This window comes from Monodon monoceros, unplaced genomic scaffold, assembly GCF_005190385.1.
Source record: "Monodon monoceros isolate NGI ecotype Baffin Bay Population unplaced genomic scaffold, NGI_Narwhal_1 Super_Scaffold_14, whole genome shotgun sequence".
In the NCBI taxonomy this organism is placed as follows: domain Eukaryota; kingdom Metazoa; phylum Chordata; class Mammalia; order Artiodactyla; family Monodontidae; genus Monodon; species Monodon monoceros.
In genome coordinates, this window is record NW_021703770.1 from 35,630,083 (window position 1) to 35,642,085 (window position 12,003).

General features: G+C 41.5%; 1 protein-coding gene and 1 non-coding gene across 2 annotated transcripts; both read left to right on the forward strand.

Moving 5' to 3' along the window:
* The first annotated feature begins 430 nt into the window (after positions 1-430).
* On the forward strand, positions 431-3,859 carry RPL30 (ribosomal protein L30). Its single transcript, XM_029223277.1, has 5 exons — positions 431-498; positions 605-656; positions 917-1,062; positions 2,888-3,018; positions 3,758-3,859. The coding sequence occupies exons 2-5, from the start codon at positions 636-638 to the stop codon at positions 3,805-3,807; spliced, it is 348 nt and encodes a 115-aa protein (XP_029079110.1). The 5' UTR covers positions 431-498; positions 605-635; the 3' UTR covers positions 3,808-3,859.
* LOC114895735 lies at positions 3,448-3,579 on the forward strand. Its single transcript, XR_003793630.1, has one exon. It is a non-coding gene; the product is annotated as a small nucleolar RNA SNORA72 (small nucleolar RNA).
* Positions 3,860-12,003: the final 8,144 nt, after the last annotated feature.

Sequence of the window (12,003 nt, forward strand, 5' to 3'; positions counted from 1 at the left end):
TTGGGTGAGTGCACGGAGCTTCTTCAGCTCCGGCGGAACCGACGGCAGAGGGTAGACCCGGGAGCTGCGGCACACCCCGGTCCTCCCCGAGTCTCCTCAAGAGCCCCGACTTGGGGCAGAGATGCGCTCAGCGGCGCTAAGACCGAGGTCCAGCCGCCGCCGCCGCCTCTTCTCACCGCTCCTCCCGCCTCACTCTCAGTCGGTTTCTCCAACTCGCGTCCGGTTCCACGTTCCTCAGTCCTCAGCTATGAGCAGCGGAACAACACAGACGGCGAGGTTTACGGCCCGCAACCTGCAGGTGAACAGCACCAGTCAGCTGCCGAAACAATTCGAAGCCCCTAGAGATACCCACATCAGCCCGTCTCTTCTTGCCCCACCCCTTCCGCTTGTGATTTGCTTCAGCTTCCGGTCACGGGGTCTCAGCCCTGACGTGAAGCGCTTGGAATTGTGGGATTTCCTTCCTTTCTCGCTCTCCGGCCATCTTGGCGGCTGCAGTGGGTGAGTAGGTTGTTCTGTACCGAGGTTTAGGCCACGCGGGGAGTCCAGGGAGTTGCCGTTTGGAGCTTCGGATCCTAAACTTCCTGTCTTGTCCTCTGTGTTCTAGGCTGGGGGCGTCCCGCGCCTAAGGCAGGAAGATGGTGGCCGCAAAGAAGACGGTGAGTGTAGCAGGCCAGGGCCGGAAGCCTGTTCACATGGAGAGATGAGTCTCGGCCGGGGCGGGCGGGTCCGAGCACAGTGGGCGCACAGCGTGCCCGCTGGCCTTGTAGGGGTCCAAAATAAACCCGAAGGATTCTCCCAGGGATTTGGGACCCTCTGCGGAGGTTTTATTAAGGGGTTCAGCTTCCAGGAAGCTGGATCCAGTTTTAAGTGGTTACAAACAAGGCCTTCAAGTCCGTGTTACATGTTTGCTTTGTAGAAAAAGTCACTGGAGTCGATCAACTCTAGGCTCCAACTGGTTATGAAAAGTGGAAAGTACGTGCTGGGGTACAAGCAGACTCTGAAAATGATCCGACACGGCAAAGCGAAACTGGTCATCCTCGCCAACAACTGCCCAGCCTTGAGGTAATTGAAAGAACCTGAGTATGTTTGTCGCCCACTGCAAATTGGTCGTGAGCGAATATCCAGGAATGTGAACTTGCAATCTGGGTAGCATAAACTGGGTATCATGTAAAATTTTGTATTACAGAGGGACACCTGGAGAATAATTCAACGGTTGTTGATTTTGGGCTCTTGATTTTTCTCCCCCTCATCATATTCTCTCCTCGTATGAGGTTCTCTTTGGGAGAAATGCGTGGCAGAAGGGGTAAAAACCAGAGAACGTCAAAGTTTGAGGGCAGTGCAGAAACATAACTTGTTTGTCCATGTGTCCTGCCTTTTGGGCCGTTTTTTTTTTTTTTAACTTTAAGATGCTTTAAAAGAGCTTCATTTTATGAACTTGTTGTAGTGTAGAAAAGCTAAGATCAGAGAAGTTCAGGCTAGCCTGTGGAGCTGCAGGTTCCCCGTTCACCCAGTTTTTGCTTGCCTCACTGTTTTGAAACTGAATTTAGCTGGTATTTTATATAAGTTAAAGAAACTTGGACCATGCAGAATATAAGCCGTGTTTTCAGTCCCTTTCCCTTGTTGATTTTCTGTGGTAATATATAACCTCACAGCATTTTATATAGTGTCTGTAGGTAATTGGCAAAGCCTGGAGAGATCTCTTCTTCCATCCCATCCCCTCCCAAACCTTTGGTCTTATTCCAAACCTTTCATGCTTACCTTCTATAGCAGTGCTTTTCAAACATGAATATGCACACAGTCACGAATGATCTGGTTTAAATGCAATTTCTGATTTAATGTATCTGGATTGGGGCCTGAGATTATGCATTTTTAACAAGCACCTTTTGGCACTACTTGTCTGCGGATGCACACTTTGAGTGAGTAGTGGCAACAGTGTATTAGGACTCCCTTCAAATTCGTAAAACCATTCATGTCTACCTACTTAGTGGACACAAAACTGCTAACTCTGGGTAAGTACAAGCATATGGCATCCCTGGTTTTATTGCACTTCACTTTATTGTGCATCGTAGATACTGGGGGGTGGGATTTTTTTGTTTGTTTGTTTGTTGTTTTTTTTACGAATTGAAGGTTTGTGGCAACCCTGCATTGAATAAGTCTGTAAGTTCCAGTTTTTCAACAGCATTTGCTCACTTCATGTCTATGTCACATTTTGGTAATTCTCGAGATATTTCAGACTTCTTTATTGTTATGGTGATCACTGATCTTTGATGTTACTACTGCGACTCCCAGAAGGTTCGGATGATAGGCAGCTTTTTAATTATTTATTTTTGCAGTAAAGTATTTTTTAACTAATGTATGTATGTTGGTTTTTTTAGACACAATGTTGTTGCACACTTAATAGGCTATAGTATAGAGTAAACACAACTTCTGTATGCACTGGGAAACCAAAAAATTCCTGGGACTAGCTTTATTGCAATATTTGATTTATTGCAGTGGTCTGGAATGAATATGCAGTATCTGAGGTATACCTGTAATATTACTCTCCATCTAGGTTTCAGAGCACCAGAGGGTGATAGAAACGGCTTAGAAGTTGTCATGGGAATTTTATAATGTAAAGTGTCTGGCGATAGTAAATGCTAAGTAAATGATAATTTTATTTTGTACTCTACTCTTTTCCACAAGCACAGGTATTTACTGGTTGTCCCATCCCTTGTAAGGGATCCAAGGAAGGATGATTTGTATTGAATAATGGATATGGTAATGTTTTTTAAAGTAATAACTGGCTTACTGTTTGAAGGCCTTACCAACATTAGAACTAATGAGAGAAGTAACATTTAATCTGTGTTACTTGGTATGATATTTATCTACCTTGTTTTGGTTCCCAAAGGAAATCTGAAATAGAGTATTATGCCATGTTGGCCAAAACTGGTGTCCATCACTACAGTGGCAATAATATTGAATTGGGCACAGCGTGTGGAAAATACTACAGAGTATGCACACTTGCTATCATTGATCCAGGTATGCTTTTTAAATCATAAAGTAATTCTTTTCCTTTATGATGTAATACAAGTATTTCTTGCTATACAAATGTCTTTAGTTTCTAAGTTCAGATGTTGAGGATTTGGATACAGCAAGGGATATCCTGTAATTGTATTTTACAGAGAATTGATAATGAATGTCAGTACAGAATTACCTTTTTATAAATGAAATTCTCTTTACTTTGAGATCATGAGTTTCATTTCATGCAGCACCTAAGAAATGATGACTTCAGGGCCTTGGTAAAAGGTGAAATTATAAAGGGACAGAATAATCAGGTGAAATGGTAGAAAAAAGGAACATTTACTGGCTGCCTGAGAACAGATGGATAAAATTAAGTTGAGAAAAAGAAGGGCCTACAAAAACATGTCATGCTTTGAACTTACGAATTTTTAATTAATTCATAAAATACTGCGAATATTCTCGCTGTTCTGATGTTGTAATAATCAGGGCAGGCTAAACATTCGCTATATTAAGACCATGCATGTGTCCCCGGACCTAGTTCTTTTCCTAGGTCTGGTTTTATAAATGCTGGTGATAAACTAAGTCTGATTTAATTGATGAATCTTATGTGGGAAATGTCTATGACTCTAGGTATCCTATCAACCTTGAGAAATGGTAGCACAGCTAGTGTAATAACTTTTGAAGATAACAATTGCTAATTTGATGATTACCTGTTGACATTAAATGAATTGTAAAATTATTGTGTTTTATTTTCTAGGTGATTCTGATATCATTAGAAGCATGCCAGAACAGACTGGTGAAAAGTAAATCATGCACAATTTTTCTTTAATAAAACTGGCCAGAGTTTGTTTTAAAAATACTGTATTCATTTCAGTCATTTTTTAAAATTTCTTTTTGTTTCAGTGTACCTTCCTGAAGCTAGGATTAGAGGGCATGGGGCAGCTAGATATATTGGCAAGACTTCCCAGACATTGCTGTTTCTTTCCCTGTTTTTGTAAAGGGAGCACACTGAGTTCCTTTCCTGTACTAGATTTTTAAGAGACTTATTAATTTTCATCATTTTCAGTCTCAGGTTATTGTTATTTTATATTTGAGTATGTCAGAGGCAGCAAGGTTCCATACCCAGAATCTAACCAGAATTGCAATTTACAGTCCAGCTTAAATCCACCAAATCTGAGTAGCAAAGAGGATTAAGTGAAGTATGTTCCTTCCACCCCAAAATTTTCACAGGCTGAGAGAAGTTCTGTTTAATGAAGCAAGGTATTACCGAAGGATGTGCAGTGGTTAGGGTAGAAGAAATGTACTTGGACAACTTAAGAATATTCCTAGATCTTCAATAGTGTTAATTCCACAGTTTTGCAAAGTGTGTTTTATATAATTATAGTCCTAAAAGATATACTGTGAGGTAGGTTTGGTGTTCAGATTTTGGGGAAACTGCATACTACATCTCCCAAGTATGTCCTATGTAAACCTTTTCCCACATTTAATAATATCCTTTGGAACATTCAAAGGAGTTAACTTGGGGGAAAAATGTTGACTTAGATTTACAGAGCTGAATATTGCTGGTAGGGTATACCCTGCACAATTTGTGTTGGGTTCTAAGGTTGCAGAAGTGTCAGAAATGTCTTTTGGTCTTCAGAATCAATCAACTTGGGTAGGCAGTTTTTGGTGGTAGAGGAATGATCCATAGGAGATGTGGATGCCTTCAGTACACTATCCAGGAAATATTTACTGAACTTGGAGTCAGAAGGCTACCTCTTAATAGTTATGTAACAGCCATGGGTGGGTCAAATTCCTACTTCCACAGGTGAGGGAATTGGTTTCTTTCAAGCTAGATGTTGCATGATTTTAGTTTATATCTGAAGTTAATCTAAGGTTGTGGGTATAATTTGGAGAGTGGCCATTATTAACTAGAGTTTTCTTACCAGTTCATTTACTCAAATTTTCTCGATTAGGGAGTACTACGGACATTTTTCGATGGGACGGTTCTTTGTTGTGGAGGATTGTGGATACTGCTTGATATTTCTCATTCCTGGTTTTCCTTCCATGTTATTGTAACAACACCCCCAAGCGTCACCACGTTTTCACAGCATCTCTTGGTTAAGAGCCACAGTTATAAAATCTTTATCTCTGATAAGAATTCCTTGGTCAGACTACTGCTGATTTCTAATGCTGTTAGTCTATTTCCATGGTCATTGAAATGTTTGTCTTTTGGTTAAGGAAGTTTGTGTGATTATTACTTACTTGGTCAATTTCTTCTTCCAAATTGACCTTTCATGCTATTGTTTTTTGGGGGGGGGGGGTGTTTTTTTTGGGCTGCGTTGGGTCTTCATTGCTGTGCACGGGCTTTCTCTGGTGCGGTGAGTGGGGGCTACTCTTCATCGTGGTGTGCGGGCTTCTTGTTGTGGTGGCTTCTCGTTGCAGAACATGGGCTCTAGGCGCGGGCTTTAGTAGTTGTGGCTCACAGGCTCTAGAATGCAGGCTCAGTAATTGTGGTGCACGGGCTTAGTTACTCTGGCATGTGGGATCTTCCCAGACCAGGGCTCAAACCTGTGACCCCTGTATTGGCAGGCGGATTCTTAACCACTGCGCCACCAAGGTTGACTAGTTCCAATTTCTTAAGGTTTGGGTGGTACCCGAAGAATACAGTATTGTGACTACCAGTGTACCATTTCTTTGTAAAGGTTCTGTTGCATGACTTTGGCTGTAGGCATTTTGGAATTATGGTTTTTGGAAAAATAATTTATAATTTCTAGGACCTTCTAGGTAGTGTTAATATGCTGTAAGACCATTTGGATTTTACCTTGATATGTGGCTTTTATGCAATCATCGTTTCAGCAGAAAGTTTAAAGTTCAGAGGAAAGGAGTTTAGAACTAGTAGATGGGAAACATAACCTCATTCATTCTGGCCTAGGGCAACTGTGATGAAGTGCCATTAAAGTGCTGCCAGAATTGGAGACAATAAGGTCTAAGGTGGCATTTTAAAATACATTTTTCAGATTATAATGAAAGTACAGTAAGTCCCCTGCATATGAACGAGTTCTGAGAACGTGTTCCTAAGTCCTATTTATTTGTAAGTCCAACAAAGTTAGCCTAGGTACCCAACTAACACAATCGGCTATATAGTACTGTACTGTAATAGGTTTATAATACTTTTCACACAAATAATAAAAAACATTTTTAATCTTACAGTACAGTACCTTGGAAAGTACAATAGTACAGTACAACAGCTGGCATACAGGGCAGGTTCGCATCTTTGAAAGTTCACAACTTGAAGGTTCGTATGTAGGGGACTTAACAGTAATGTGTTTGGCTGGGAAGCTCTAATATGCAAGGATTGCAGGAAATTCCAGTCAATTGGACTTAATCCATACTTAATGCTGAACTACCTGTTTTTAGGCCTAGAAATAGGAAGGTCCCAAAGAAGAGTTTGGATATTGTGGAGTATGTTAATTGCAATCGATATGATATGGAAGCAGGAGCAAAAGGTATATAGAGAAGAAAAACTTCAGGCTGGTAGCAAATGCTGTTAGTTGGGCCTTCTAGACGATGATCATCTAGTTCATAGAAAACAGTTCTCTTTGATTTCTTGCAGCTCTTCCAGCTACCCCTTAGACTTGCACTCCCTCTGCTTTCAGTGGCATCATGTTTCTTTCCCTCTTCCCTCGTTGATAGGTCTTGAACATCTTGTACATTTACCATTTATTATATTTACTACCTCCTACCTATTTGCTTCAAAAGATAATGTAGGGGCTTCCCTGGTGGCGCAGTGGTTGAGAGTCCTCCTGCCGATGCAGGGCATACGGGTTCGTGCCCTGGTCCAGGAAGATCCTACATGCCGCGGAGCGGCTGGGCCTGTGAGCCGTGGCCGCTGAGCCTGCGTGTCCGGAGCCTGTGCTCCGCAACGGTAGTGGCCACGACAGTGAGAGGCCCACGTTCCACCAAAAAAAAAAAAAGATAATGTAGGAGTGGGAGTCTGCCAAAGTACTCTCCTCAGGTAAGATAAGCAAAGAATCCATTTAACATACAGTTAAAAGTATCATCCTTGTGTGCAGTACTCTTGGCTACTGAAGAGTAAAAACAGTATCTAACGTAACATGTAAGTACTGTACGTGTTAACCCATTCAATCCTTACGACAATCCATTGAGGTAGTACTTTTTTATTGAACTACAGTTGATTTACAATATTGTGTTAATTTCTACTGTATAGCAGAGTGATTCATTTAAACATACACATCTTTTTTATATTCTTTTCTATTACAGTTTATCAGAATATTGAATAGTTCCCTGTGCTATACAGTAGGTCCTTGTTTATCCACCCTATATATAATAGTTTGCATCTGCTAACCTCAACCTCTCACTCCATCCCTCCCTGACCCCACCCTCCCTTGGCAACCACAAGTCTGTTCTCTGTGAGTCTGCTTCTGTTTCATAGATAAGTTCATTTGTGTCACAGATAAGATTCCACATTTAAATGATAACATACGGTATTTGTCTTTCTGACTTCACTTAGTATGATAATTTCTAGGTCCATCCATGTTGCTGCAAATGGCATTTCATTCTTTTTTACGGCTGAGTAGTATTCTATTGTATATATGTACCACATCTTTATCCACTCATCTGTTGATGGACACTTAGGTGTTTCCATGTCTTGGCTATTGTAAATAGTACTGCTGTGAACATAGGAGTACATGTATCTCTTTGAATTATTATTTTGGCTGCAATGGGTCGTTGCACGCAGGCTTTCTCTAGTTGCGGCGAGCGGGGCCTACTCTGCATTGTGGTGCGCGGGCTTCTCATTGCAGTGGCTTCTCTTGTGGAGCACAGGCTCTAGGTGCACAGGTTTCAGTAGTTGTGGCTCACGGGCTCTGGAGCACAGGCTCAGTAGTTGTGGCGCACAGGCATAGTTGCTCTGTGGCATGTGGGATCTTCCCAGGCCAGGGCTCAAACCTGTGTCCCCTGCATTGGCAGGCAGACTCTTAACCACTGTGGCACCAGGGAAGTCCTGAATTATAGTTTTGTTTGAATATATGCCCAGGAGTGGGATTGTTGGGTCATATGGCAACTCTTTTTTAGTTTTTTTGGGAACATCCATACTGATCTCCATAGTGGGTACGCCAATTTACATTCCCACCAACAGTGTAGGAGGGTTCCCTTTTCTCCACACCCTCTCCAGCATTTATTATTGTTACTTGTAGACTTTTAATTGTGGCCATTCTGACCGTTGTGAGGTGGTAGATACTTTACTGTAGTTTTCATTTGCATGTCTATAACAATCAGCAGTGTTGAGCATCTCTTCATGTGCCTGTTGGCCGTCTGTATGTCTTCCTTGGAGAAATGTCTATTTTGGTTTTCTGCCCATTTTTTGATTGGGTTTTTTTGATATTGAGTTGTATGAGCTGTTTGTATATTTTGGAAATTAAGCCCTTGTCAGTCATATCATTTGCAAATATTTTCCCCCAGTTCATGGATTGTCTTTTTTTTTTTTTTTTTTTGCGCTACGCGGGCCTCTCACTGTTGCGGCCTCTCCCGTTGCGGAGCACAGGCTCCAGACGCGCAGGCTCAGCGGCCATGGCTCACGGGCCCAGCCGCTCTGTGGCATGTGGGATCCTCCCGGACCGGGGCACGAACCCGTGTTCCCTGCATCGGCAGGTGGACTCTCAACCACTGTGCCACCAGGGAAGCCCTTTTTGTTTTGTTTATGGTTTCTTTTGTGCAAAAGCTTATAAGTTTGATTAGTTCTCATTTATTTTTGCTTTTATTTCTATTGCCTTGGGAAACTGACCATTGGTACAGTTTGTGTCAGAGAATATTTTGCCTAAGTTCTCTTCTAGAAGTTTTATGGTGTCGTGTCTTATATTTAAGTCTTTAAGCCATTTTGAGTTTATTGTAGTGTATGGTGTGAGGGTGTGTTCTAACTTCATTGATTTACATGTGGCTGTCCAACATTCCCAGCACCACTTGCTGAAGAAATTCTTTTCCCCATTGTATATTCTTGCCTCTTTTGTTGAAGATTAATTGACCATAGGTTTGTGGGTTTATTTCTGGGCTCTCTGTGCTGTTCCATTGATCCATATGTCTGTTTTTGTGCCAGTACCATGCTGTTTTGATTACCGTAGCTTTGTAGTATTGTCTGAAATCTGGGAGGGTTATACCTCCTGCTTTGTTCTTTTTCCTTAGGATTGCTTTGGCAATTTTGGGTCTTTTGTGGTTCCATATAAATTTTAGGATTACTTGTTCTAGTTCTGTGAAAAATGTCATGGCTAATTTGATAGGGATCACATTAAATCTGTAGATTGCTTTGGGTAGTATGGCCATTTTAACGACATTAATTCTTGCAATCCAAGAACATGGTATATCTTTCCATTTCTTTGAATCATCTTCAGTTTCTTTTATTAATGTTTTATAGTTCTCGGCATGTAAGTCTTTTCACCTCCTCGGTTAGGTTTATTCCTGAGTATTTTATTTTTTTGGATGTGATTTTAGGAGGAACTGGTTTTTTTACTTTCCCTTTCTGATTTTTCATTGTTAGTGTAAAGAAATGCAACCAATTTCTGTATGTTTGCTGTATCCGGCTACTTTGCTGAATTCGTTTATCAGTTCTAGTAGTTTTGTGTAGAGTTTTTAGGGTTTTCTATATATGGTATCATGTCATCTGCATATAGTGGCAATTTTACCTGTTCCCTTCCAATTTGAATACCTTTATTTATTTTGTTTGATTGCTGTGGCTAGGACTTCCTATACTGTGTTGGATAGAAGCGGTGAGAGTGGGCATCCTTGTCATGTTCTACATTTTAGCAGGAAGGCTTTACCTTGTCATCATTGAATATTATATTGGCTATGAGTTTGTCATAAATAGCTTATTATGTTGTGACATATTCCCTCTATATCTCTTGGTAAGAGTTTTTATCATGAATGGATGTTGAATTTTATCAAATGGTTTTTCTGTATCTGTTGAGATGATCATGTGTTTTTTGTCTTCTTTCATTGATGTGGTGTATCACATTGATTGATTTGTGTATGTTGAACCATCCATGTGACCCTGAGATGAATCCAACTTGGTCCTTGTTTATGTGGTGTCGGATTCAGTTTGCTAATGTTTTGTTGAGAATATTTACATCTATATTCATCAAAGATACTGGCCTGTAATTTTCTTTTTTGGTAGTGTCTTTGTCTGATTTTGGTGTCAGGGTTATGGTGGGTTCATAGAATGTCTTTGGGAGTGTTCCCTCCTGTTCAGTCTTTTGGAAGAAGAGTTCAAGAAGGATTGGTATAAGTTCCTTGTGTGTTTGGTGGAATTCACCTGTGAAGCTACCTGGTCCTGGACTTTTGTCTGTAGGCAATTTTTTTTTTTTAACAGGTTCTATTTCATGTCTAGTGATCAGTCTGTTCAATTTCTTTTTTTAATTTTTATTTATTTTTGCGGTACACGGACCTCTCACTGTTGTGGCCTCTCCCATCGCGGAGCACAGGCTCCGGACGTGCAGGCCCAGCGGCCATGGCCCACGGGCCCAGCCGCTCCGCGGCATGTGGGGTCCTCCCGGACCGGGGCACGAACCCGTGTCCCCTGCATTGGCAGGCGGACTCTCAACCACTGTGCCACCAGGGAAGCCCCAAATTTCTTTTTTTTTAAATTTCATTGCTTTGTGCAGGGTTTCTGTAGTTGCAGTGAGCGATGGCTATTCTTCGTTGCGGTGCGTGGGCTTCTCATTGCAGTGTCTTGTTGTAGAGCACAGGCTCTAGATGCGTGGGCTTCAGTAGCTGTGGCTCATGGGCTCCAGAGTGCAGGCTCATTAGTTGTGGCACGGGCTTAGTTGCTCTGCGGCATGTGGGATCTTCCTGGACCAGGGCTTCGAACCCGTGTCCTCCACATTAGCAGGCAGATTCTTAACCACTGCGCCACCAGGGAAGTCCCAATTTATTTATTCTCGATTCAGTTATGGTGGGCTGTATGTTTCCAGAAACTTGCTTGTTTCTTCCAGGTTGTCATATTTGTTGGCATATAATTCTTCATAGTATTCTCTCAGAGTTTTTTGTATTTCGGCCGTATCGGTTGCTATTTCTCTTTTTTCGTTGCTTATTTTGTTTATTTGGGTCCTTTTTCTTCTTGGTGAGCTTGGCCAGAGGTTTGTCAGTTTTTGTTTACCCTTTAAAAAAAACTAGCTCTTGTTTTTATGTTTTTTTTCTATTTTTAAAACATCCTTTATTTATCACCTCTATGATCTTTATTATTTCCTTCCTTCTGTCATCTTTAGGTTTTGTTTGGTCTTTTTCTAATTCTTTTAGGTGGTAGGTTAGGTTGTTTGAGATTTTTCTTGTTTTTTAAGGAAGGCCTATATCACTGTGAACTTCCCTCTAAGAACTGCTTTTGCTGCATTCCATACATTTTGTATGGTTGTGCTTTCATTGTCATTTGTCTCAAATTTTTTTTTATTAATTTATTTATGTCTGTGTTGGGTCTTTGTTGCTGTGCGGGCTTTCTCTCTAGTTGCGGCGGGTGGGGGCTACTCTTAATTGTGTTGCGCGGGCTCCTCACTGCGGCGGCCCCTCCCGTTGCAGAGCACGGGCTCTAGGTGTGCGGACTCAGCAGTTGTGCCTCGCGGGTTCTAGAGTGCAGGCTCTGTAGTTGTGGCACACAGGCTTAGTTGCTCTGCGGCATGTGGGATCTTCCCGGATCAGGGCTCGAACCTGTGTCCCCTGCATTGGCAGGCGGACTCTTAACCACTGCGCCACCAGGGAAGTTTCTGTCTCAAATTTTTAATTTCCTCTTTGATTTCATCGTTGACCCATAGGTTTTTTAGTAGCGTGTTTAGTCTCCATGTAATAATTTTTTTCTCATTTCTATTTCTGTGGTTGATTTCCAGTTTCATGCCCTTGTGGTCAGAAAAGATACTCAAATAATTTCTATAGTCTTAAATTTGTTGAGGCTCATTTTGTGCCCCAATATGTGGTCAATCCTAGAGAATGTTCCAAGTGTCTTGAAAATAATGTGTATTCTGGTTT

Excerpts from the sequence above, each read along its gene's own strand:
- RPL30 (XM_029223277.1), top strand. The coding sequence starts at position 636 with ATGGTGGCCGCAAAGAAGACG. Across the intron at positions 657-916 it reads TGGTGGCCGCAAAGAAGACG|AAAAAGTCACTGGAGTCGAT; the intron begins GTGAGTGTAGCA and ends TTTGCTTTGTAG. Across the intron at positions 1,063-2,887 it reads AACAACTGCCCAGCCTTGAG|GAAATCTGAAATAGAGTATT; the intron begins GTAATTGAAAGA and ends TGGTTCCCAAAG.